This window comes from Fragaria vesca, linkage group LG3 (genome assembly GCF_000184155.1).
Source record: "Fragaria vesca subsp. vesca linkage group LG3, FraVesHawaii_1.0, whole genome shotgun sequence".
In the NCBI taxonomy this organism is placed as follows: domain Eukaryota; kingdom Viridiplantae; phylum Streptophyta; class Magnoliopsida; order Rosales; family Rosaceae; genus Fragaria; species Fragaria vesca.
In genome coordinates, this window is record NC_020493.1 from 3,402,765 (window position 1) to 3,428,660 (window position 25,896).

Sequence of the window (25,896 nt, forward strand, 5' to 3'; positions counted from 1 at the left end):
TCGCCCCATAGCTTTGTATGTATTTAATTTTTTTATTCAGCCGATCAGTGTAATGTTATGATGTTATTTGTGTGTAACAACTTTATCTATTATTTATTATGAGAGTCGATTTCACAATAATTATGTCAAACCGGGTTCCGTTCTAGTTTTGCATAATGCGGTTTTCATTACATCCAAACAAATATCTGGAAAACTAATGACTCCTTATAATTCAAACGTGAAATCATAAACAATATGATGAATGAGTATACTTGGCAGCATCATATTAATTAGTTAATTAGAACACCGTTCAAAAATTAGCGTGTAATATGGAAATTAGACTGCAAGATCTTTTGTTTTTGCGGTGCATCTGCCTCACCTTTTAATCATCACTTGCCAAATTTCCATGAACAAAAGAGCCTTCCATATGAAAGGAGCCTCCAGCTCCACGCTTACTCATCCTTTTATTTCCATTTTTTCTTCGAAATAATCATTCTCAATTGATACGTGGGCCAATCCGAGGATATTCGTCCTTAAACAACTAGGCCCCTCTTGCTAACGGTTCACACTCCCCAAATCACCTCTGTCCATTCGTCCTCACATAAATCCACAGCCCACATCCCATCCCAAAACGCGTACTTGTTCTCCTTCCTCTATATATATCCCCATGCATTTTCCATCTGTAAAATCCACACCGCACTTACCTCTAGCTCTCTCCAACTCCCACTTCAAAAAGCACATACTCTAATCTCAATCTTCAAACACGATCGAAAATGGCGTGGCTGGTTTCGTTGAGGATTCTGTTAATTTCGACCGGCGTTGTGGCTTTGGCTTTGGCCATGAAGCTCTACGTTCCTTTAGTGTTTGAGTTCGCCGTCTCAAACCTTCCTCTGATCTGGACCTCATGCAAGTCCTTGCTCAGGCCGCCGTATCTCTACGTCGTCGTCAACGCCATCATCATCACCATAGCTGCCTCCTCAATGTTCCACCACGACCGGCCTCAGGCAAAGCTTCCTTCGTCAGAGTCTGAATCAACTCCACCTCCGGTTGTATACCACCACAGAGAAGATGAAGTGGAGCCAGCGGTGGTGTACAAGCATATACAAGAGGACGTGGCGCCACCGGTGGTGTACGAGCGCAGAGAACAGGATGTGGCGGCGCCACCGGTTGTGTACGACCACAAAGAGGAGGCTGTGGTTAAGGAGGTGACATCTATGGTACTATTCAACAACGACTCTGCAGAGCCTGTGGCTGAGGTTGATCATGATCCTGAGGATGAGATCGAGGTCTCGGGAGCCAAGTGGATGACCCCTAAGAATGTTACGAAATTTGATGATATTGTTCTGCTGGCGGAGAAGCCTCTAATCTCTTCAAGATTCAGTCACCGGAAACTGGCTAGATCCACCCCTGAAGGTACATATTTTGGATAAACTTCACCTCCGTTTTCATGATTCCGAATTTATAATTGAAGAAGTACCGACCAGTCACTAGGTCAGGTGAAGTCTTTAGGATTTTCATCTATCTTTTCCGTTACAACGACCTCATTTGTAGAAAGAAACACGTTTGAGGTAAGAACAAACTAGTATTCAAACATGGCGTATAGAGTCCACTTCACAGTGTTGTGATTTGTATATGACTGAATTATCCTCAGACGAAAAGCAAAAGATGGTGCATGGTAGGGACAAAGCCGTCGTTTTCATAGTGAGCTAACCGGGAAATATTTACTTTTTTTTCAGGTGGGAGGCCGTTACGAGTGTCCAAGGCGCCAAAACGGCACGACACACTGGAGAATACGTGGAAGACGATAACGGAGGGCCGTTCGATTCCGCTGAGCCGGCACATGAAGAAGAGTGACACGTGGGATCATCACGGCCGTGGAGGAGGAGGAGGAGGAGTCAACGGTGGAGTTGAGGTGGACGAGGAGACGTCACAGGCAGTGCACAAGTCAAAGACGTTCAAGGACTTGACAAACCAGCAGAAGGTGGTGACCATGGCAGCTGTGAATTCGTCGTCGCCGGCGGCGATTAAGCTGAGGAAAGAGCCGTCGCTGAGTCAGGACGAGTTGAACCGAAAAGTGGAGGCGTTTATACACAAGTTCAATGAAGACATGAGGTTGCAGAGGCAGGAGTCGTTGAATCAGTTCATGGAGATGAACAACCGTGGAAGCAATTAGACAAGTTCCACACTGGTGGTCTATATATATGCACCAATGTTAATTTTTCCAATTTAGGCACAGGTAGTGATTTTTCACTTTCCTTGAATTTTAAGTTTGTCACAGGAAAGAAAAAAAAAAGGTTAGGGCTTAGGTTGAAGATACAAAATTAGAGCTAGCTAGCTAGTTAAAATTTTTGGATTGGTTCTTGAGTCAAAGAAAAGAAAATACATACATGTCAGTCTGTACGTATCTAGTCTGTAATGTAAAGCCAGTTAATTACTGCCTTGTTGATATATTGTACATTAAGAACAAAAGCTCAAATGATATTTGTACAAGTTTTTTGTTGTATATTCTTCTGTTACCTTCACAGAATCACATCGAAGATCACTAGGGAGCAAGTAAAGAAGCGGTAACTAAATAAGAAGATCTTCAAGTCTGTCCTTAGTTTTCTCCTTAGGTGAGTAGGATTTTGATAACCATGGTATATTAGGAGTGTGATAACTAAATAAAGTCATGTCCTTATTTGTGTATCCAATCTTTTCAGGGGAGCATATGTAGTTTGCTAATTAAGGGAAGCTTAATTAACCTCAATCGGACAGATCGAGTTCCTTAGTCATTAGGAATTTGGTTCTACATCGATAGTTTTCCTCTATACAACGCATGATCAGAAATTCAGAATATAAAGACTGCCGTTTATAATTTAGTTTTCTTGTCTGGGATCCGTGATCCGGATGGCACCGTTGTTTATTGGAAGTTGTATTGCGCATTACTCTATACCTCGTAGCAAACCAAGAACCAATTCAAGGCCGCCTAACCTTCAAATCAATCAGAACTTGCATAACAATAGAGGGGGAGTACAACTCAGTGAACTTGGCGAAGAACATGTACACATTATGAACACAATAATAGAACCTTTGTTCGGAAAAGGGCAGCAAATCGAGAGGGTCCTGAAGGTTAGGAATACACCAGAAAAGGTTTCTCGCTTTGAAGAACAGGTGCAGGCACAAGAATATAGCCAAGCAGGGCCATGTAGCTTGGCCGACCTTGATGTAGTTTGGAGGTTCTATGGCGCACCCGTGTCGTGCTCACTTGGCTGTATAGGCTCGAGTCATACCCTGCGGCTATGCGATTCCGATGAATGTGGTCTGTGTTCGGTTCTTAGAGATGAGAAGAGAGGGATTTGTACTACAACGAGCAGTATGGCGCTAGAGTACATTAGGGATGTTAGGGTTAGGAAGGCTGTAATACTGTGCAAAGTGGTTCCAGGGAGGATTGACTTGACTAGCTCTGAGAAAGAACATGATGCACTAAGTCGGTTTAATTCAAGTGTCAATGCAAAGGCTAACGTTATATACGTGAGAAATAGCAGTGCTCTTCAACCCAAGTTCGTGGTATTTTACAAAATCAAACAGAGAAATCGGGCTGCTGGTTACTTAGATCATAATATATAGGATGGATATGGAGATTTAGATACTGCAAAAACATTGTTTTCACGAGCCTGTATGCAACTTTTCACTTCTGTTTAGCAGAGATGGAAAACATTTGAGTAATAAGATGGCATCCGAAAATGCTTTCCAAACAAAGAAAGCAGAAGTAGAATCAGTCAAGCAACGTAGTTCTTGTTATATGTAATTCTTGTTAAACCTCTTCCAAAATGAGACATAAACCAGAAATCACATTTTTCTTCCACGGTACGACTCAGTTACATGGAGTGTACTGAAAACTAAGAGCGCTATTTGCTTCAAATATACAGGTACAGGTTACAATAAAGGGGCCAACAAGAAATCTGAATACAAAATGGGCTCGATATGTAATGCATCAAAACCTTCATTAATCATACTTTCTTTAGCCTCTTTATTCTCTCAAGTGCACCAAGGCGGCTTTCACCGTCCTTACCTCCACCCTCATCATCTTCAATATCCTTTCTCTTGTTAGCCAAATCTCCGAAAACAGCAGCTGGGACCTCCTTTTGTGCAATTTCAACATTCGCCTCATCTTCAGAATCACTTTCTTCTGGTAGTTCAATGTCTTCGTGATTTGCAGCAACTTTTATCCCTCCATCAGTCTGTGATTCTACTCCAGCACTCACAAAGCCCACCTTTCTGTTGCTGTCTTTAGAGGGTGTATCACGGATCACAGGAGCCAACTGCCTCTCAAGAGCAGCCATTTCATCTTCCGGGACTCCAGCTTGTTTCAATTTGTCTTTTGCCTCATCAACGCTCAACCTCTGATCCTTTTGCATCGCATACTCAGGTAGAATAAAGTGTGTCTGCAAGAACAACCAAAAAACAAGTGGAAATGAGCAATGAGCAATTACATAAATGAACGTGTAAACTGTCTACCTAGCTTGTGGGTATTTAAAAGTAATACAGATACAATTATGATTTGATGAACTTACCTGGCTATAGCTTGCAGAAACACTTCGTTTGATTCTAAGCATTTCTCTAAATGTATCTTCATTCCCGTGTTGGACCTCAAACTCGTGCCATTTGTTCCAGAATTCTGCATCTGATCGGGGATCTGAAAACTGTGATGCAAATATATAAACTCCCCGAGCACGATCAATTTCGCCCAAGCTCTTCTCAAGCTCAGCATACTTTAAGCACATTGTCTTCACATCTTTGTCGGGGAGACCGGATTCTATTGCTTGCTCATATATCTCCCTTGTTTTGGGGATCCCAAAAATCTCAGCTGCACGGGCTATATATATTTCATACATGCTCAACTTTTCATTGTTTGGAACAGCCTTAGTTGCTTCATCATAAACCTTCATTGCCCGCTTTGCTAACCCATAATCCTCCTCCAGCTTTGCAAATTGAAGATATAAAGGTTTCTTCGCATCAGCAGGGGCCTGAAAGAACAAATCAAGGTCAGTATGAGTACATAAGAAAGCAACATTCCAGCACCATTGAGCTCGATGTCAAAAACTAATTTCACACAAATTTAGACTAGGAAAACTCAAGGAACAGCAAATAATCAGATCTAGTACACTAGAGGTTACCATATTGACTCAAGTGATTTTATCTTTTTCCAGCTGTAGTGAAATTTAAATTATTTTAGGAACATCAAGGAAGGGTTACAATTTGGACTGAAGTGGGTTGGATTTTTCTTAATGATGATTTGAATGAAAATTACAATACAAGACATTAAATAGACCTATTCATAGCAGAACTAGGAACTAAGTCCTTATATGCTATGTTAAGATGAGTAAACCTTTATTCTAAAGAAAACTTAAATCCCTAGCAAGCCGCTCTTCACACTTATCAGCAAGCAGGTCTATATCAATGTCTTTATCCATGTTCCAGCTGTGCTCAAGTTTCAATATCATGTTCTTAGTTGCAAGTTTTTAACCTAAGACCTACACAACCCTACCACTTCTCACAGTTGAATGCATGGAAATGTCCCCAAAAGGTCAAAATCAGCCTGGTCTGTAACATCTAAGGTATTCCCATCCATCTCATGACAACAGAAATGTGCAACTCCTACTGTGATTGCACCAAAATAGTGAAAAGATAAAAACCAGCACTAACATGCTGATACAATGTAAATGAAAAGTGAACAACTTCCAGACACAGGATCACCAAAGGGAATGTAAGTTTCATACCGCTTTAACAGCATCCTCAAAGAGCAGTCTCGCACGTTCCAGCTTATTCTTCCCATATCTTTTTACAAATTTGGAGAGATATGTCATCCATATGTCTTTGACATGCGGGTACTTGAATATTTGAGTACCTTTTTCATAAACTTTGAATGCATCTTCAAAGTATTTATGTTCCTGCAGCAGTCAACTTTTCATTGTCAGGATAGTTAGATGCAGAAATTTCAAGAAAATAGCAATAGGAGGAATGCCATACTTCGAGAAGCAATGCATAGTTGATTATAATTTGAGGGGTGGCTATTCTCAAATCCAATATCCGTTCGTACACTGCCCGTGTAGACTCTAGTGTACCTAAGCTCTCCTCCAAGTCCACATAAAAGGTCCAAAGCCTCAATGATTTATGGAGCCTCATCTGAACTGGTTGATTCCCATCAGCAGCAACTGCAAGAACATAAACCAAAGGTTCAAAAGATTAGTTTGAGTCCAGAAATGCCTCACAACTAGCCATGCAACCTTGTTTTTCCTTTTCTTTTAAATAGTTGGATAAACTAACAGAGGCTTTTCCAAACACAACCATGCATGAGTAACAAAAAAAAGAGCCGCTGTAGAAAAATAGAATATGAAAGGAAATATAGAACATAACAATATCAGACTCAGAAAGGGTTCAAAGTCAGATTGAAGGAAAAAACAATATTTGTTTCTCAACAAATAAAAATTTAAAACAGCATTAGAATTAAAAAGGCACTCAGAAGTTGAGCAGATTTCATATCTCAAGTATTATTTGGGTTCTCATTAATAGAGAGCAGAGAAATGACCAATCAAATCTATGGGAACAAAGATGATCATAATTTGGCGCCAAAGCATGAAGGAAAATAGATACTATAAGTGCGTCCATGTTTAAATTTTCTATAAACTGAAAAGTACTGCATGAAACCACTCTATCATTCTTATTCTGAATGGACTTTTGTGACAGATTTATGTACAGGCAAACCAATCATAAATACAGACAAGATTACCGAAACCATTAGAGAATGAGCATTACCTCTTCGTTTGACCTCAACAGATGGCTCTGCTGTAGCTCTACTCATCAGTTCCAGGGCCCGTTTAAAATTCTTATGCCGCAATTCCATTTCTGCCCACTCACACCACAGACTAGCCAGATTGTCCACTGTCTTGTAGTTCACCTGGACAGCCTTATCAAAAATGACTCTTGCATTTGCAAGATCGCCATGTGTTTCATACAGCTTAGCAAAAGCAACCCACAAAGTATGAGGCTTCCCCACTGCTTGCATTGGATCCACAGTCTTCACAGCCTGGGTATATGTAAGTATCTGCTTCGTGGGATTTCCCTCAAAGAGCTTCACTCTCCGATGCCACTGCTCTACATTATGCGGATTCTGTCTCAAAAGCACACTATTAGCCAGTTCAGGTCTTCTATCCATAAGATGGTCCAATCGCGCCAACCTCAAATCGACATCATTCTCATCATGTAGCCAAAACCCGTGGAGTATCTTCTTCTCAAGCTCAGCCACGGACAACTCCACATTGGTCCGAACATCTTCCTCCTCCTCCTCTTCACTTCCATCATCTTCCATCCTCCCATTCTCTCCTTTCTCCTCCTCTTCCTCCTCCTCATCACTCCCCAACGTCTCCATCTTAATCGCAAGCATACTCTCCTCAAACTGCGCATACGCATCGAAAATCACACTAAAATCCCTAACAGTCACCACAGTCTGCATACCCTCCTCAAACACATCCCTAGCCTTCTCAAACAAACTCCTCTTAATATAATAATCCGCCAGCGACGTCCACAGCCTCCCCACCTCATCCGTAAACTTCTTAATCCCGCCTCTAATGATAGCATCCACATTCAGCCCCGAAACCGCCGTGGCATTCTTAGTAAGCAAATCACACAACTCCAACCACAGCCTATGCTTCGTCTTCCCCTTAATCGACCTAAACTGATCATCATTGAGCACCGAGGCCAGCCGCTCCGCCGCCTCTTGCCACAGCTCAGAGTCAATCAAAAACGCAATGAAATCCTCAACATGAGTAGGATCGTAAAGCAAGTACCTCCGGTAGACCCGAAGCGAGGTCTGGATCGGCATACCTTTCTGGCTCACAAACACCAAATAGAGCTCCCAAATCCGGTCGTGCTGCTGCACCGGCAGAGCGCACAGCGCCCTGTCGAAGCTCCGGCGAGTCCTGGTGACCAGTCTCTGCTCCGTCAGGCTCTGGAGATACAGAATCCAAATCCGCGGCATCTTGTGCATTGTGACCAGGGCCCTTTCGAAGGTGTTGTTTAGGGTTTCGTACTCGGAGTGGTTGATCGGGAAGCTCCGGACGAGTTCGAGGCGCTCGCGGAGGTAGGCGTGCCAAAGCTTGTAGCTTCCGGGGAGGGACTTGACGGCGCGCTCGTAGATGGTGCGGCGCTTCTTGAACGGCGCGTCGGATCGGGCGATTAGGTAGCGCCACCACAGCTTGAGGCTGTAAGGGTTTCGGAGAAGCTCTTCTTCGTAGAGGAGGTCGTCTTGGGAGGGGTAGAGCTCCTGAGAGATCGCCATGGGAAATTTTGGGGGGTGTTTCAAAACCCTAAACCTCTCCCGGAATTGAAATTGGGGGATAGAGATTTGGGCGTGAGAAAGCCCTAATTGGAATGAGGAACAGAGTGTGAGCTCTGTTAAAAATTTGAAGGGGAAGATCTAATCCGGTGCATTTTTTGGGCCTCAAGCCCAAAACTATTTTGGATGTAATGATTGCTTGTTAGGCCCAGAAGAAAATATGCCTGGGCTCGCCCCGTCATTAAGTCAATATCAAATATTGACCTAATGACGACCATTTTGATATTAACCTAATGATACCAACGACCGACCCAACATACGTATCCAAAACTTATTTTTGTCCGTTAACTCGGCTAATATTCGTTAAACTTTGAGAGGTATTCTCATCCTAACATTGTTTCTCTTCTTCTCCTTCTCTTTGGTATGGGCGAGTCCCGTCCTAAATTCATAGTCAAACCTATGTTCGCTCATGATCCAATTTTCTTCTTCTTCTTCTTCTTCTCTTATAAAGTTTCAAATATATGTCACGTCATTGTTTTAACAAAAAAGAAAAGCTCACATATGGCCACCATAACAGTGCAATACTTAAGTTGAGGAATGTATGGAAAAGTACTTCGGCGCTATAACACAATTTTATTCATCACAAAATACTATCAGATATAAAATCTCATATTGAAATTAACTTATAAAATTAGTCAGACATGCCATCTACGCGACATGATAACGCGAGTTCGACCACATTAGGAACTCGCGGTTAGATATTTGGATCCCGACTAATCGACTACAATTCTGACCGGGATCCGAATATAAAACGGTCGAGGACGCGGTGTTGGAAAGAGCGGAACTTTTTCAACTGCTACACACACACGTAGATGCCGTAAGCAGTAACAAGAAACAATAATATCATACGCTCTCACACACACGCAACCCAAATCCACCTCTCTGTCTTTTCTCCTGCAAATTTTCATCATCTTCGAGAAACCAACCAACCCTCAATAAGTTTCAATTTCCCCAAAAATAAAAATAAAATAAAGCTCCAGTCTTTCTCCTCAGCTCAAGAAACCCAGAAGCATAATCAGGTAATCTCTCTAAAACCCACCAAGAATCTGCTTTGCGTTTGGGGATTGGTTCTGATTTAGGGTGTTGTTGTTTTTGATTTCGGATTCTAGGGTTGGGTCTCGGCGGCCATGTCGGCTTGAGATGACCGGCCATGGCTTCCAAAGTCGTGAACTCGTGATGGGGGCCATGGCTTCTATGTTATAGTTAAAAGGGTAAAACTTGTTTCATTCTGGTTTTGATTGATTTTGATGGGTTTGTGTTTCTTGATTTAGACTTGTTAGATTTTTCAGGTCATTTCAGCTCTCTATTAGAATTCTATTTTACTGAACATAGTGGAGTTTTTAAGGCATTGTTTGTATCTTTGTGATGCTGAGGATGAAGTATTTAGGTAGAATGGTAGTTGTTTTTGTTAATATCTCTTCAGGATTTGGGGTTAGTAGTATGGTTTTTTCTAGCCCTGCTATTCTTGATATGCTACTTACTTGCAAAGTCGAGATGTTGGTTTGGTTTGTTATGAGCTCATCTAAGTCGAAATGTTGTGATATACCCGACTTGATTGTGAGTTTCGTAGGCTATAACTAGCAATGGAACTGAATGTACGGGTTTTTGTGATTGGTTCTTGTATTTAAAAGTGCTCTCTTGCTACATTCTTCAACGTGCCAAACTACGCTTTGCAGAAGTGTTATGAACTTTTGATGCTTTTAGTTAGATGAAGTAAATCATTTTTTCCTTATCTATGCTAGGAAGCCTGGATGTTCCATTGTATTTCTGTTGTTGAGTGAGTGATAAAGTCTTATGTTTTCCTTTGTTTGCTCTGTGTGTGATTTTTTCTTCAGTGAATAAAGTTCTTTCCCCTTTTGCGCGTGTCCCGTCCTCTTCTCCAGTCCACGACATACACACGCAGACTTAAGAGCTCTTGTTCTCTATTTGAAAGACTCGGTATATTACATCAGAAAAATGGAGGTCAAGCTATGGAATGACAAGCGTGAAAGAGAAATGTATGAGAATTTCTCTGAGTTATACGCCATTATAAAGGCCACTGAGAAGCTTGAAAGGGCATACATTCGCGATGTGATCACTTCATCGGTGTATGAGATTGAATGCCAAAAACTCATTGCACATTTTAAGACTTTGTCATCCACTCTTAAAGACACCATCCCAAGCATTGAGCGCTTTGCCGATACATATAAGATGGACTGCCCAGCAGCTATAAACCGCCTTGTGACCTCAGGAGTTCCTGCCACAGTGGAGCACAGAGCTGCTGCAGCTTCTTCCATGACTTCCTCAGCTGCTGCTGTGGCAGAGTGCACACAGAATTTCATTACGGCAATGGACTCATTGAAGTTGAATATGATTGCAGTTGATCAGGTGCACCCCCTGCTCTCGGACCTCGCAACATCTCTCAATAAGTTGACCTTTCTGCCATCGGACTTCTTGGGGAAGGTGAAGTTGAAGGAATGGATTGCAAGGCTGTCAAAGATGGGTGCAGCAGATGAGTTGACAGAGCAACAGGCCAGGCAGCTTCACTTTGATCTTGAGTCATCCTATAACTCGTTCATGGCAGCTTTACCCAATGCTGGTAATTGATTGGTGATGGGTAGTTTGTCAATATTTGGGTGTGGTGTTCTTTGTGGGTGACTCGATATATAGTGTTTTGTGTGGATACAGCTACTTGTTAGAACCTCGTTGATCTTTTTCAAGGGCTCCTAATTTTCTGCAGCCTATATATTATGCATATGACTCCAATTCTGAACTAAATATTAGTATTTTGTGCGATCAAACTATATGCTAGAAGTACTTAAAAGAGTTATAGTTGGTTTCTAGATTTGTAATGTTTGATTTTAATGAATGAGGATGCTCCATTACAGGGCACTTGAAACTAACCTAATTGATGAATGAATGATTGAAGTCCTTTCTAAAGTATGGTATCAATACTATATTCACTAATGCCATAACTTCCACAGGCTTCTGCAAATTTGGTTTTGGTTAGGTGCGCCAAACTTGGCCTTTTCTGTTAAACAGTTAAACTACTGATAAGAATCTAGGATGGGTGCACTGGTTGTGGCTTTATTACTTATGTTTTCGTCAGTGCTATTGAGAATTTTGATTCTAATAGTGCAATTATGAATAAATTCATCAAAATCAGATGGGAATCATGGTAAGGGGTTAGGAAAAGCAGTTCAAATTTTAAAATGCAATTTCATTCATTAAATGTGAGCAGATCTGCTAGTACAAATGATCTCCATTTCCTGGTAACTCTTGCATAAGACTGTCATTGTAAGCTTCTGTTTATTAGGTCCTCTCCAGAGATTCACTCAAATGTGAACGAAACTGAGTTTCAACACCTTGCAGAATGCGCCAATTTGAAATGAACCCATCGAACTTCGGTCTGTCCAAATGTACTTTGCTTTGGGTCACAAGTTGGATCAGGTGAGATGTTGAAACAGCACCAACAAAACTTTTCTGAAGATCTAACTCTGCTGGTTTTTAGTCCTACATCAGATGTGAGAAAACATGCATTAAGATTGGTATTAGGATGAGAATAATCACAAGAACTATTTCAGGAAGTATAGCAATTCCTACATTAGATGTGGGAAAACTTGCAGCAAGACTGGAATCAGGATGACAATCAGAAGAACAATTCCGAGAAGTATAGCGATGCACGTCCACTTCCTTGATTTCTTCTGCTGCTCCTTAGCCTCTTGAAGCTGATCTGTGCCGCGTCTGACAAAGGAACTAGCATGCATAACATGGCTCTCAATATCATTCAACTGATGCCCTTGTGCTTCCACTAGTGCAGCCATGTCCAAAAATATCTGATGCAGCTCGATCAAGTTCTTCTCAATCTCCTTCACAGCATCATGTCTTTCTTGAATTTCGGAAATTGTATCCATAATCTGACCTCTCCCCTGTTCCTGAATAGCCTTCTGCATGAAATTCTCACTTTCTCCACTTGATATCAAATTCTCAATAGTCTCTTCGCTTGCTTTCTCCCCTGTTATAGTGAAGTACCTACGCTCCACAGTCTCCTTATACTCAGCTGTCATTCTTCCTCTCAACCCTGAAAAGTCATCCATCATGTCCTTAAGCTTCTTCCCCAAGCCACTAACAACTGAGGTTCTCGTTCGATCAGCTGAAGAACCAGGTCCACAACCAGGGTTGTTTCGATGAGCTGCATTTGAACGCTCCAGACCTTCCAGCTTCCCCTTAATGATCTTGACCTTCTTGAGGACTTGCTCAACATCCAAGTCCATTCTGGTCCGGAGCTCCTTCATGGTTTTGGCGTTGTGGACAATCTTGCACTCTTCATTGGCATCCTGCAGCTGCTTGTAGAGCTTCTCCACCTGTTTCATATCATCCTTGACATTCTCTACGTCTTGGAAAAACTTGTCAAGATTAATATTCTCCTTCCCGGACTCCATGTCGTCCAGGTAGGCCTGCTGTTTCAGGTCGGTGTACTTCTTGAACGAGCTCGAAAACAAGTCGTTCATCTTGACTGGATTTTATATATGATCCTTGATCTGGTCGTTTTTATATCTACGTGAAATGGAAACTCAGTGCTGCACAAAGAAGATTGAGATCATGTAATGCACAAGCCAATCAAATAGGATATGTGTTTACGTAGTAGTACTGTCGAAGGTGATGAAATGGGATTGGGGTTTCTGCATATTCCTCCTCTGCTGCTGCTCTGCATGAATGTGGAGGAAGCACAAAGGAGGACAAAAGCAGAAACTGACACCAACAAAATGGACGCAAAGCGAAGTTTCCTTATTTTTGGTGAGCGATTGCTTTCTTTTTTGAGGCTTTGGATTAATTTGATATCAGAGCCAGCCAAATTAACCTACAAGCTAGGCCGTTTAAAGATTGGTGTGAAATTTCTGAGGGGTTCACAAGTGTCATGGTGTTTTCTATTTTCTTCAAGATAGCTTGGTTGACTTGGTCGTACATTTCTCTCCTCCCAATCGCAGAGCCTAACCATAGTTGCTGGTGAAGATTTTTTTTTTTTTTTTTTTGGGTTCATTTCTTGCTGACTATTCTCGCCTAAATATAATTAACTTGCATTAACGAGTTATGATATCCAAGTGAACCATGTTCAATTCCTTCTCATTGTACGTCCACGACTATAGTTTCATACCAAACTTATTTCTATGTTCGTGCGATATACTAATTTAAAGACTTTCGGTGCTAGAAATTTGATGTCTTTGTTGTAGTTCGCCGTATACATTATGTAATAAAATTTGCTACAAGTTTGGATGATTTCATTAAGGTATTGGAGGATTCTAAAAGAACATCTTCTGGTATTAAGAAAAAAAGTCGGGATTAATTTGATATCAGAGCCAGCCAAATTAACCTACAAGCTAGGCCGTTTAAAGATTGGTGTGAAATTTCTGAGGGGTTCACTAGTGTCATAGTGTTTTCTATTTTCTTCAAGATAGCTTGGTTGACTTGGTTGTACATTTCTCTCCTCCCAATCACAGAGCCTAACCATAGTTGCTGGTGAAGAGTTTTTTTCAAGTTCGCTACAAGTTTGGATGATTTCGTTAAGGTACCAGTAGATGCTAAAACAGGCTGAGCTTTCAAAATTTCTTCTAAAATCAAGACAAGAAAGTCAGGGATTTACGGATTAGCCATAAAACTATCGAGTTCAACCATCATGTTCAACCTGTAGAATAATAATCAATAACATAGAAATGAAAAACTGTAAAAATACTCTACTTGCAAGCCTTTTCCAATACGAAATTACAAGTAAAGGAACATGGCTGAAATATGAATATCGACATACGCAACATATGAAATACTTTTGAAAGCCTTCAAAGGGCCTTCATTACTTCGTTGGAGACAATTGTTAAGAGTTAAAGACAGATGGCCCGGATTTGTCATTTCTAAGATGTCACCACAGAAAGAATGAAATGAACAATATAATGATCAATTAATCGATATTTGCCAAACTCCTGCATGCCAAAAATGCAAAATACACAATGGGTGAATGCAATTGATACAAGTTGCATCCTCAATGCCTCTGTACTAGACAGTAGGGTGAGCGTCCAAAAAAGAAACTACACAGCTTCAACCTCCACCCAAATCAATTGCAGTCACCATTTCCCTATATATTTCCGCTTATATAACAACATATCCCTAGCTATAGTGTCTCAGACTAGTTGCCCTCTTCCTACTTCTCTTCTTTATGTACAACCTGAGACACCGTGTCAATGATGAATGTACAACAGAAACTATAACTGGTTCAAAACCAACAACCAATTGATGATCGACGTATCATTACACAATGGACTCCATCGATATTATCACGTTGCTGTCATGGATGCTGATGCTTTGATGGATAAAGTTGCAGGATGATCATTGCCACCATCATGATTGTTATTCCCAAGAATTGCAATGTTGCCAAGTGGTTCTCCTCCTGCTTCAATTCCAGCTAGCTGTGACTTGTTGCCCAATGATCTTTCACCGCCAACAGAGATTGATAAACTCTGCCTCTGCTGCCTGAGATACCTCTCTGTAGCATCTTGGAGCAACTTTATCATACCACCAGAATCTGAGCCAGGTGATAGATCTTCCTCCCGCTCTGGCTGGATATTCAGGTCAATTTGGCCTTTATAAGGAGGAGTTGGAGATTTCGTCCTGTTGAAGTCATCATCAGAAAGGTCCAGGACCTCCACTCGGTTGTTCGGACTGCTACTTCCTGTGTTACCACTTAAGAGGGTGTCATCGTCTTGAAATTGCTGTTGCTGCTGCTTTTTTCGTGTGGTTTCTGCTTCTTTCTCCGACTTATTTTTCTCACGCCGCATCATTAGCGTGCGGAAGCGGCGCTTTACTGTTGAGCACACATTGCAGATGCATGTTTGCTTGTGTTTAGGACCCTTCCCACTGGGGGGCTGGATGCAGACAATGCATGAGCATCCGGGCCTATGTCGGGGATGCTTTGTTGTGGCCTGAGCTGCTGATGGGAGTGACTCACCCTCCCCTAAGATAGCAAGGTCTGCAAGTGTATCAAGCCCCTCCAAAGCTTCAATGCTATCTGGGTCCTGTTTAGAAGCCTTCACGTTCTTAGGAGCAACTGTTTAATGAAAAAATAATAATTATAAATTTGATCAATTGAAATGATACACAACTATCACCTTTAATGAAAAGTTCGTTACTTGCAAGAAAAGGGGAAAAAAGAGCAAAAATGCACAATATATAGTCAGCCAGACAGAAGAGAAGATGATAGCTTTAAGTTAGACTCCCATGAGTAATAGAAGCAGACAGAATTTATGATCTCTGATAAAAGGTGAGTGTAATTAGAATAATTGTTTCAATCAATTTAAACCTGTGTTACGGGGAAGCAGATCTTCAAGCTCTTCTATTGTCAACTCTTGAGCTGCTGAACACAATGACCTGATAGCATTTTGCAACACATTAATAACACCCAGATGCTGGACCTAAAAGTTAACAACCAAATTAACTCCTTTTGAGTCTTTTCCTAGAGTGAATTGTGGGGAGATTAGGTTCAGGCATCAGTATCCATGAGAACTCAAAAGCCTCAGGCTATCTTACCTATCAGGGTCCCATGAATTATCTGAGCAAGTCCACTTTGAGGGAAGAAGAGCATTAACAGGCAATTTGCGCCACTTGCAACAGACTTCACATTGTGCCCATTGAATCTTCTCACTGGCGCAAAAGAAATGAAGTCTTAGAAATGGCTAGCATATAAGGAGACAGAAAAGCTAATACTGACAAATGGAAAAGCAAAGCATATTTCAGTTTAACTCCATCATGCCTATATGGAGACTAGAAGTTCAGGGAAGGCGGGAACATCAACAAATCAACTATGTTTAACTGTTTTCCCTTGGTATATTATAAAAAGAAGACAAACAAAAAGGAAAACAATGGATTTTGCTTACCTAGAACAGAAAATGCAAGACAAAGAAATTTAGAATATAGAGTTACAAGCTTACAACTATTACTGCTTATTAGTTCTTTAAAATATTCAGAGAAGAATGTCAATAATTAAAGTATTTCACCTAGCAGCAGCATTTAGGCACCACTATACAAACAACGTATCTTCCCCACAAAATCGTCAATTAAGTCCACAAGGATATGAACAAATTTTGTGACGAATACACATTAAAGTAAAGCATTCATAAATACCAAAGAAAACTAATGTGGAGCTCTAGGACGGATATTGGTGGGCAGTGACTCACCCTTTACTTCCCGTAGTGAAAAGAGTTGGCTTCCCAAGAATCGGACCATCCTGTAAGATGAACTCACAATGTCAGAATACAAACGATGGGAGTCCTACTAATCCTAAATAGAACATCATGATGTTTAAAATCACTAAAAGCGAAGAAGTATTTCCGTCTCTTAATGAAGGGTGTGTGAAATGGGTTTTGAGGTTTGAAACAGTTAAACCAAGGGTGAGATCAACCCCCACTGTGTCGTTCCTTTAGTGACGAGAATTGTTCAGGTAAAAAATGACGAGAATTTTACAAATTGAAATTGTTTAGTAAAGACCCAAACCAAGAAATTGATTATTGCATCCAGAACAGAAGAAATGGAGACCAATGGCAGACCAGAGAGAGAGAGAGAGAGAGAGAGAGAGAGAAGAAATATCATGAAGACGCTTTTATCATAAATTATTGTCACAATCAACTTGGGTATTCAATCAGTAAAAGAAGCTCGCCATGATTCATTAGTATTTTTTTTCTTTCTTTTTTTTAAGTTTTGGAAGTCAGATTAAAGTAGTATACCTAAGTTTTGGCAATCCTCATCCGACATCATCTATATCGACATATCATAATAAAGAGGAAAGAAGAAACAAAATTACAGAAATGGAATACAACAATAACAATGTACGTCTTCCTTGTCAGGGTAACAAGAAAATTTGACTGAGAAATACTATGAACAACACATGGCAATGCAATCCTTCAAGAAAAAACAGGAGTAATACTTTCATATGTACCTCATATTCCTCAAACTCAAACCCTTCAATCACGACAACAGTAGGAACATGTTTAGGAGGAGGGCGAAGCAGTCCTTGAGCTTCTTCCCATGTTATCTTCAGCTCTATCAGGTCTTCCTTTTCAATTCTCAGGCGCTTACTCTTAGAACCCAAGATGCTGTTTTTCCTTTTCCGAGAGATCAAAGATTTAGCTCCCACTACATCTTTTGATACGTAACCTGACTTATCACCTTTGGCAACTGTACTACGAACTGCCAATTCAGCCTGGTTCATTGATGAAAAGCTAAGTGATTCTTAACTGTTTTTAATATGACATCTGAATCTTTTATAATACAACATACATTTGAAAAAACTTCACCAGATTTGGTATCTGTTATACCAACATCTGCATTGGCAGAAGCTCCATTCCCCATCTTGTTCGTATCATTTTCCTGTCAAGTGCAAACAAATGTAAAATCAAAGACAGTATAAGCAGTAGGGGAAAAAAAACAATATATCTACATAAATTTACAAAACACATGCAACAAAAGATTACTAACTACTCCAATTGCAGAGTCCAAGATATATGGGATTACCTAAATCATCCTACTCAATTAAAGAGCATCAATAATGTTTATCTGATGTTCGGCCAAAATTATCCAAGAAACATGCCACTTAAACCATCCATTTCAAAACATAAAAAAAAAAAAACAAACAAACAAAACAAAAAACAAAAAAAAAAACCAATCTATTTCAAAACATAAAAACAGTCACAAGGATCAGGATGATGTTCTAGGCCAAACCTGATCAGATGGGGCAGTTAAAGCCTTTCTGCACCCCATAACCAATTTCCCTCCGGGCTCTAATCGACTGAATGTCACTGTTGAAACAGATTAATTATTCAGTGTCAAAGTGAAGGAACAAAGTAACTTATTAGATGAATTAAGGTAAACTAACAGGACAACCAGTAGTGTATATACACACGACATTCACAACAGGTTCCAGGCAATACACTACCAAGAGATCAATCATATTGAGCCAAATAATGCAGCGCGAGAAAATCCATAAAATGAAAGACACACAACCAAGTCAACTAGGACTCTTACACCAAGTGCTGGCAGAGTCCTGGATTAGAACTCCTTAAGCAATTACACAGTGCACTCGAAAAAATCTTCTTCCGTGATATCAAACCATTACCTATGTCGCCTGCTTGCAATTGCATGGATTGTATGCAAGGAGTAACCCCCTCCAAAACATACATTCTGCTATTATTGTTGGGCCAGAAGCGAAACTGAAATACCCATTCCTTGCCTAGTGAATCGTGGACTGTAAGTGGTAACCCTTCAGGGTGAGAAATCGGTGGGAAGTACGCCTGTCTCGAAGCGGCAGAAAATTAATATCTTTGATATAAAGAATCATAGAAAGTTATATCTTTTCTACCAAATTAAAATGTCTGATACTTAATATCTCATGCAAATCTTTCTACTATCATCTAAAAACAAATGCCATATCCAAGAGATTTAAGGACCCACCTCTGCACACTTTTTCGGCAATACCAGACGTCCAATCTTCCCAGCATCACTTGCACTCAACATTTTCTCAAATAGTGGAGTAATGACAGAATTTGAACTTAAATATGGTCAAGGATAGACACAATCATAATTTATACTACATACATCACAACAGCTATAATTGGTAAAGCATATACAACACAGTATATGTACATAGAAAAGAAAACAAAAATAAAGAAACAAGAAACAAGATAATGAATCAAAGGATACTCTCCAGAAATTTGCTGTAGCTCTTTATCAGTAAACCTAGGCCAGTACCGGGAAAGTCTTCCTCGCGCATCTAGACCAGACTTTGCATAGCGGATCTGAGTATCACCAGACAATTCAACTCCATTGTATGAAGCACCACGAATACCATGAAATTGATTTGCCATAGGAAGGGCAGGCTGCAAATTGGTTCCTGTAACCACCACTTGACCATTTTTTTGACCATTCGTATCACTTGCTGATACATAAGGGACAGACAGGACAAACTGTGGGGTAGATTGTTCCTCCTTCAAAGAGATAGGCTGTTGAGATACATTTAAACATGACCTACTTTGCTCCATGCGCTTATTTCCTACAACATAAATATTCACAACAATCAGCCATCAAACCATAGCTCAAAGAAGAAATAAACATCCCAAGTAAACATGTCTGTATTTTCAGACTATGGAAAACGGAAGCACTACCTGAATTTCCATTTTCAAAAGTAACTGGTGTGCCAATTGCAAGATTCACTTTCATTAGCCTTTCAGAAAAGTCCTCAGCTTTCTTCTTTTCCAAGGGATGGACTGAAATTCTTTCACCAGCATTGAGTTTATTGATTCCCATTGAACCGTCAATATCATATGGCACTCTCGTATGCAAATCAGGTGAAGAAATTGAAGAATTGAAAAAACTAGGTGCCTGCCTCCATGGTACAGGGCCAGATCCAGCCAACTGAGTCCAATTTTTTCCAGACATGTCCTTCGGTCTTTCAGAAAAAGGTGAATGAAATAACAAAGTTGGTGCCCATGCTGGATTCGATGTCTGAAGTAACAAAAGAGAAATTGTATATATATTCATACATTGACAATTGAATAGTATGATGGTGAACATTCATACAAGAAAACTTTTTTGAAACATTCATACCAGAACAATATATTTCCTTGCACATGTTACACACTCAATCCCTCCAGGATCCAACAAGGTAAAGGCTTGAGCTGAAACAATACATCCACAATGAACGCGCTGCAAAGTAAGACTAATCAAAACAACATTCAAAGTAAAATCTACTGAGTCGATCATTTTAGGACCACATTATTTATAAAAGAATGGCCCTCACCTTTCCACACGACTCACAACACCTCCACCCAGAAGCTTTCACATGGAAAGTCTCACAGAATCTTCCTTCTTCATAAATGACACTTGAATCACAGAGGAAAACAAAATATATCAGTGTCATTAATTCATTACTAAGCATGTGTTATAGTATAGGCAGAGGGGATTTCTTCAACAAAATGGCTACCACAGTAAAGAAACATTAATACATATTCAAATTATCCACTTCCATCTGACTAAAAACGAAGGAAAATCGCTTTAACAAAAAATCAAAAACTCCAAAACCTTCCTTATGTATTTATCACATATGCGCATACACCACCATGCAAAGATATATTTCCAATACATGAACATAAATAAACTATCATATTAGGCGGGACCAAGGGACATAATACGTTAACAATACATGTTGGGAACTTAGCTCTTACAAGGACCTGTCTAATTGTGATTTTAATTCTGTCTTTGATTAATTTAAACAAAATAAAGGGTGTATTTGCATCAGTCATTACATGGAAGAACTCGCACAGTAATCGGGGACCTCTCAATTTCTTATCAGAAGAATGCATGCAAATACACAAACATCACAGACATGTGCAACTGAATAATCACAAACTAACTATGGTTTACTTGGTCGTCCTCCTACGAAATTTTGACCACAAGTTCAAGAATTCAACTCAATACCAGCCACCATCCAACCTCAGTTTTGACTAAAGAGTAAAGACTGTCCAAATATATCATCAAAAAAAAAATTCAAGAATAAAAGAAATAAGTAGGCCTATTTGCACACCGATTCTAAATAGATTAATAATAAAAGAAATTGCAAACTCTGAATTTCTGTTATATTTGCAATTCATTGGCAAGGGTTTTCCAAAACGAAATTCTATATCAGCAAAGAACTTAGTCGAAAGTGTTTTCGAAAACGAAATTACTTGTGAGGCCAGTTAAACGGAGCTCCCTAAACTAAGTTTAACAGTTTCCAAATAAAATTTCAGCGCCTAGAATCAAAAATTCAAACGAAGAACACAACGAACAAACCAATTTCCCCAAACTACCCTCCAAAAAAATAAAAACTCTCGGAACAAGTGCGCCAAATTTAGCAAACTTTCTCTCTCTCTCTCTCTCTCCCTAAAACCCTAAACCGAATCCCAATCAACACAGTCAAAACGACGCCGCACAATCGAAGCAAACCAAAACGACGTCACTGAACCATTTCGAAAGCAAAAGAGCAAAGAACACTGGTTTAGGCTTACGCGCATCTGTCGCAGAGCTCGGCGCAGTCACCGGTGCGGAGGCGCCAGGCCTTCCTCGGGTGCTCCGGCTTCAATTCGCCGCACTCGGAATTGTAGCAGCACTTGGAGGAAGAAGAAGAAGAAGACGCAGCCGACGACGACATCGAAGTGCGAGCCTCGCTTTGCTAGAACCCTAGAAATTGAGCTTCAGAGAGAGAGAGAGAAGCTGGAGCTGGAGCTCTGTGTAGGAATCGAAGCCTGATCTGTACGTAATCATATAGAGCGAGAAAAAGAGAGCGAGGAGAGGTTTTAGAGAGAGAAGCGCATTTCTTCTTTCTTTTTGTTAGTTTGTTTGAGTGATAGAAATAGAGAGAGAAATTCGTCGTCGTTTTTTCTTCTATTTTTCCAATATCTGATGTCGTTGTCCTTCCTTTCCTTTGTGGTATTCTTTTTTATTTATTTAAAATCAACCGCGGTTATATTGACGAGTTAGTTACACATTTATTATTTAGAATAATGTCTTTTAAGATACCACAACAAAATTAAACTAGCAATTCACACACGCCCAAACCTATATATATATATATATATATTTATATATATAGGTGGGCGTTTACTAAACTTGAATGAGATTGGGAATGAATTGGAGAGATATGGAATGGGGGAGAGAAGGAATCAAAGAGATAAGAAGTCATTCTCATTGCATGTTTATTTGTTGGAGGAATGAGAAATAAGGTATCATAATATAAATGAAGTTGATTACAAAAAAAAAACACTTCATGTATGTAGAAATGTCATAGAGTTTTGTATTTGGTAGTTTAGAGTTTTCACAAAATTACGAGGTTAGTTTTTAGAAAGAGTTGATTCACTTATGAATAAGAATCAATACCAACTCCCCCTTAAGGAACGAAAATGGGGGAATAATTCCAAATTTTATTGTGGGACTCACACAAGATTGATTCTCCCATGGTGTTAGTAAACAAACATTTTTTAGAGGAAAATGAGAATGATTTCCTGATTAGTAAACGCACTCTAAAGCTTATTGAACATGTTAATCATAAGTCGATGTTATTTCAAGCTAGAATGACATCAGATCTGAAATCTTTTTTTTTTTCTCTTTAGAAAATAAAAAAATTACATTAAAAATACAATAAGGTAACTAACATTTACAATGTCAGACAAGTCTTCACACACCTTACAATTGTAGTGAAAAATGAAGCGAAAATTCCTCCAACTCCCCATGGGTGAGGGGTGTTTTGGTAAATTGGGGTGGTTGTTGGACTTGGGGTGGACCGATAAGGGCAGAGGGAGCGAGTAGGGGAGGTCGTGTAGTTGTGCGAGTGGGAGAAGTAGTGGGAAAAAATGAAGCATGCAAATCACGTAACGCCTACTTTTCTTTCCTCGTTTGTACTTCAAGGGATCCAAAGATAAGACATTAATTCATGTAACGTTTTTGCATCTACTTACTTGTTTTGGTACTTAGTTAGGTGGGTAAAACTTGATTGTCATTTTCTTTTCTTTTTGGGATGACCCTTTTTTCGTTTTTACAAAAATTATTACATCAACAAGTCATTCTTACTACTCATTCATAAGAGAAAAATAAGTTACTCTTGTTACCCGTCTAAAAAATAATAATTATCGTATGAAAATGGTGACGCAGAAAGTTGAGCACATAGACAAGCTTCTAGCTGCAAGATTATAGACATAAATAATAATTTATTACAAAAACACAAGTCCCAAATATCGTTAATTAAACCCTAAAGAAAACTATTGTATGAAAATTCCCAACCTCACATGGGAATCGCTTTGTTAATACTTAATACAGATTTTAATCATCGTTTCGTTAATTAAATCAAGTAGTCCGGCTTTGGCTGCGCCGTGGGGAACGATTAATTAGCCGGGTAATATATAATTAACAGTAATATATTATTGTAATTGGTTAGATACACCACGTGTTTTGCGAAAGAAAATAAAACAAATTACTTGACTAATTAATCTCATACTAATTAGAATGCTCATCTGGAGCAATATGCATGCACAAGAGAAGAGAATAACAAGTAATAAAACGAGCTAAGGACAATGAAGTAGTGCCACGAGCATGATCTCGATTGGGATATTTATGTGTCTAATACGATAGTTTAATTTGACCATTATATGAATGAGTCACCAGGCTTAGCGAATAGTCTCGGCCACATCTAACAATGTTGTTTGTTTTCCTTGTTGTTCCTTTCCTAGGATCGAAAGCCACTCTTTTGACATTTCTACTGATAATTGAGCACTGACGGACAGCCACATGTACCTTCTCTCGTATACGTATATTTGGACCATTGGACCAAAGAGCTTTGGATAATCCACTTATGTAATGAGATGAATAAATTGTCATGTTATAGTTTGTTTTATGTGTATTCAAAATTCTGTTTTTTATGCTTACTTGGGATCGAATGGAATCATTACGGGGGGTTTGAATTTATTACACATATAACGGAATCAAAATAATTTCGGGTAAAAGTATTAATCATTTGTTTAGTATCACGTGAAAGAATCGGAATTGGCATATGTACGTAGCAAGAATTGATTGAATTAAACGAAGAAGAAGGGATGAGTATCAACCATTCATAATCGATACTGATTCTATTATTTTATTCCACTAGTCTTTGATTCATGATTGTTTTGATTCATATTAAACAAGTGGACGTGCTATAAGTCTTGAATATATAAGCGATTACGTACGTGATTTATTGTGTGCATAAGATGAACAAGCTCGCAAGTTAGTTTGTTTCATGCATGTGAGTTCCTCTTTTATTTTTTTAACATTTATAATTGATAACGTACGATTATTATATATATTTTATAATTGAACATTTATATTTTTTGAGTCCTAACTTATATATTTTTATTTCTCACCGTAAAACTTCTTGCTCTAGCTTACATGCATGATAGTTATTTCTAACTCTGTCATTTCGTGATTGACTTTCGATGCACTCGTGGAACTTCTCTTAATACTATCCAATCGTTTGGTTCTGCTAGTTTTTGCCTAGGTGGTTTCCCAATATCCATCAAACATACATGATTGTTATGATCAAAAAGGCATAATGAGCTTGTTTCAACTAGGACGTATATAGCTGCGTTACTTTGTAGTTTGTGGGAGGAGGAGGCTAAGATTAAGACAGGCCAGAAGAAATCGAAGAGGATAGGCTGAGTCAGTTATAGACTTAAACGTAGTACAATATAATGGTCTAGGATATATCTTGTTGTACTTTAGATTATAGCAAGACTCGGCAAATCATGCATGGACAAGAGGATCGAATATGCATGCATATGCATTCACATATATGATGCTCGATCGCCAGCGCACCTTGTTTAATTTCCTAGGGCACGCACGATTTGTTTTTTGACTAAACTCTAGCTTAGTTATTGGAATCTCATCGACTATTTGTACTGATCGTAAGTGATAACTCCAGCAGCCTCCATCCACTTAGAGTTTGAGTTCTTTCCCATGGCCTCCATCCACTTAAGAGTTTCCCGATCGACTCGATCTCTTTCTCTGTCGTCAACTCGATCGTCATCTTCTAGTTTATGCTATTTCGGTGTGCGACCATGAACTTTGTATGTTGGTTGTGAAGTGTGTTGGTTTGAACATCTACATATATAATCGAAAGTCCCGCATTCAAAAATTAATAGTACACAAAATCGTCTAACATTTGATTCAATATACATGCAAGTAGATTAGTTTTGGATAAGAAAACATGCATTGCGAATTTGTAGTCACCTTAATGTCACGCCCAGCCAAATTAACAAGGAGCTTTCTTGAGCGTTTTGATGCAAGCATGGCTCGAGGAAGGTTTTGAAGAGCACATGAGCATTCTAGAAGCATCCGGAACATTATGGAAGGTCCTGGAAGCATTCGGAATATTATGGAAGGTCTTGGAAGCTTCCGGAAGGATCGGGAAGCATGCGGACAACTCTAGAACTCTCTAGAACCTTAGAGAGTCTCTAGGACACTCCGGAACACTCTAGAACCCTAGAGAGGCTAAATGCTCAAGGCTACTCCGGAAGTCGCTAGAATACTCAAGGCAACACTTAGAGTTGTATAGAAAACTCTAGAAACCTCTATACTTGTAAATGTCCTAAAATTATCTAGAACCTTAGACAATGGGGGATGATGCCTATAAATAGGAAGGCACCCCTCTCATTTGAGGCATAGAAAGTTGAATAGCATTCAAGCTCACTTGTAAAGCTTTGTAAAGTTCTCTTAAAGCTTAATACAAGTTCTCTCTTTCAAAGATCTTCTCCCTTCATTCGGGTGTTCTAGCCAAAGTGTTTGCGTGAATAAAGCTGACTTAGCATAAGGAAAGTGCTAAGGCCGCACGAGTAGCTTAGGAAAAAGGAAGCTTGTGACAGACCTTAAGGTGACAAACCCTTGTCACCGAGGTCGGGTTTCATTAGTTATTACCAAGCCCAACACACCTAGCTTGCTGGTTTTTAGATTGATCCATGCATCGATAT

The 25,896-nt window shown here is 39.6% G+C and overlaps 5 protein-coding genes across 7 annotated transcripts in view; 3 read left to right on the forward strand and 2 right to left on the reverse strand.

Moving 5' to 3' along the window:
- LOC101310880 overlaps positions 1 to 25,896 on the forward strand; it is a 1,534,871-nt gene that overhangs the window by 1,189,796 nt on the left and 319,179 nt on the right. The window lies entirely within an intron of this gene.
- LOC101303095 lies at positions 613 to 2,482 on the forward strand. Its single transcript, XM_004293522.1, has 2 exons — positions 613 to 1,392; positions 1,716 to 2,482. Exons 1-2 carry the CDS (start codon positions 753 to 755, stop codon positions 2,150 to 2,152), a joined length of 1,077 nt encoding a protein of 358 aa, XP_004293570.1. The 5' UTR covers positions 613 to 752; the 3' UTR covers positions 2,153 to 2,482.
- LOC101308548 (pre-mRNA-splicing factor SYF1-like) lies at positions 3,733 to 8,398 on the reverse strand. The gene is made up of 5 exons (XM_004293459.1): positions 6,775 to 8,398; positions 5,989 to 6,173; positions 5,739 to 5,909; positions 4,533 to 4,985; positions 3,733 to 4,403 (listed from the first exon to the last, which is right to left on the reverse strand). Exons 1-5 carry the CDS (start codon positions 8,294 to 8,296, stop codon positions 3,969 to 3,971), a joined length of 2,766 nt encoding a protein of 921 aa, XP_004293507.1. The 5' UTR covers positions 8,297 to 8,398; the 3' UTR covers positions 3,733 to 3,968.
- Positions 9,129 to 11,233, forward strand: LOC101291500 (vacuolar protein sorting-associated protein 28 homolog 2-like). Of its 3 annotated transcripts, none has more exons than XM_004293567.1 (3): positions 9,129 to 9,372; positions 9,463 to 9,564; positions 10,189 to 11,233. In XM_004293567.1, exon 3 carries the CDS (start codon positions 10,310 to 10,312, stop codon positions 10,937 to 10,939), a length of 630 nt encoding a protein of 209 aa, XP_004293615.1. In that variant the 5' UTR covers positions 9,129 to 9,372; positions 9,463 to 9,564; positions 10,189 to 10,309; the 3' UTR covers positions 10,940 to 11,233. The 3 variants fall into 3 exon arrangements, with proteins under 3 accessions (XP_004293615.1, XP_004293614.1, XP_004293616.1); XM_004293568.1 differs by lacking the exon at positions 9,463 to 9,564 and adding an exon at positions 10,136 to 10,142 and having other exon boundaries at positions 9,344 to 9,372; positions 10,198 to 11,233; XM_004293566.1 differs by lacking the exon at positions 9,463 to 9,564 and having other exon boundaries at positions 9,130 to 9,372.
- Positions 14,312 to 21,731, reverse strand: LOC101305344 (B3 domain-containing protein Os07g0563300-like). The gene is made up of 13 exons (XM_004293448.1): positions 21,412 to 21,731; positions 20,166 to 20,247; positions 19,973 to 20,071; positions 19,531 to 19,870; positions 19,070 to 19,418; positions 18,821 to 18,917; positions 18,486 to 18,660; positions 18,092 to 18,168; positions 17,310 to 17,573; positions 16,552 to 16,601; positions 15,905 to 16,018; positions 15,678 to 15,745; positions 14,312 to 15,425 (listed from the first exon to the last, which is right to left on the reverse strand). Exons 1-13 carry the CDS (start codon positions 21,552 to 21,554, stop codon positions 14,656 to 14,658), a joined length of 2,628 nt encoding a protein of 875 aa, XP_004293496.1. The 5' UTR covers positions 21,555 to 21,731; the 3' UTR covers positions 14,312 to 14,655.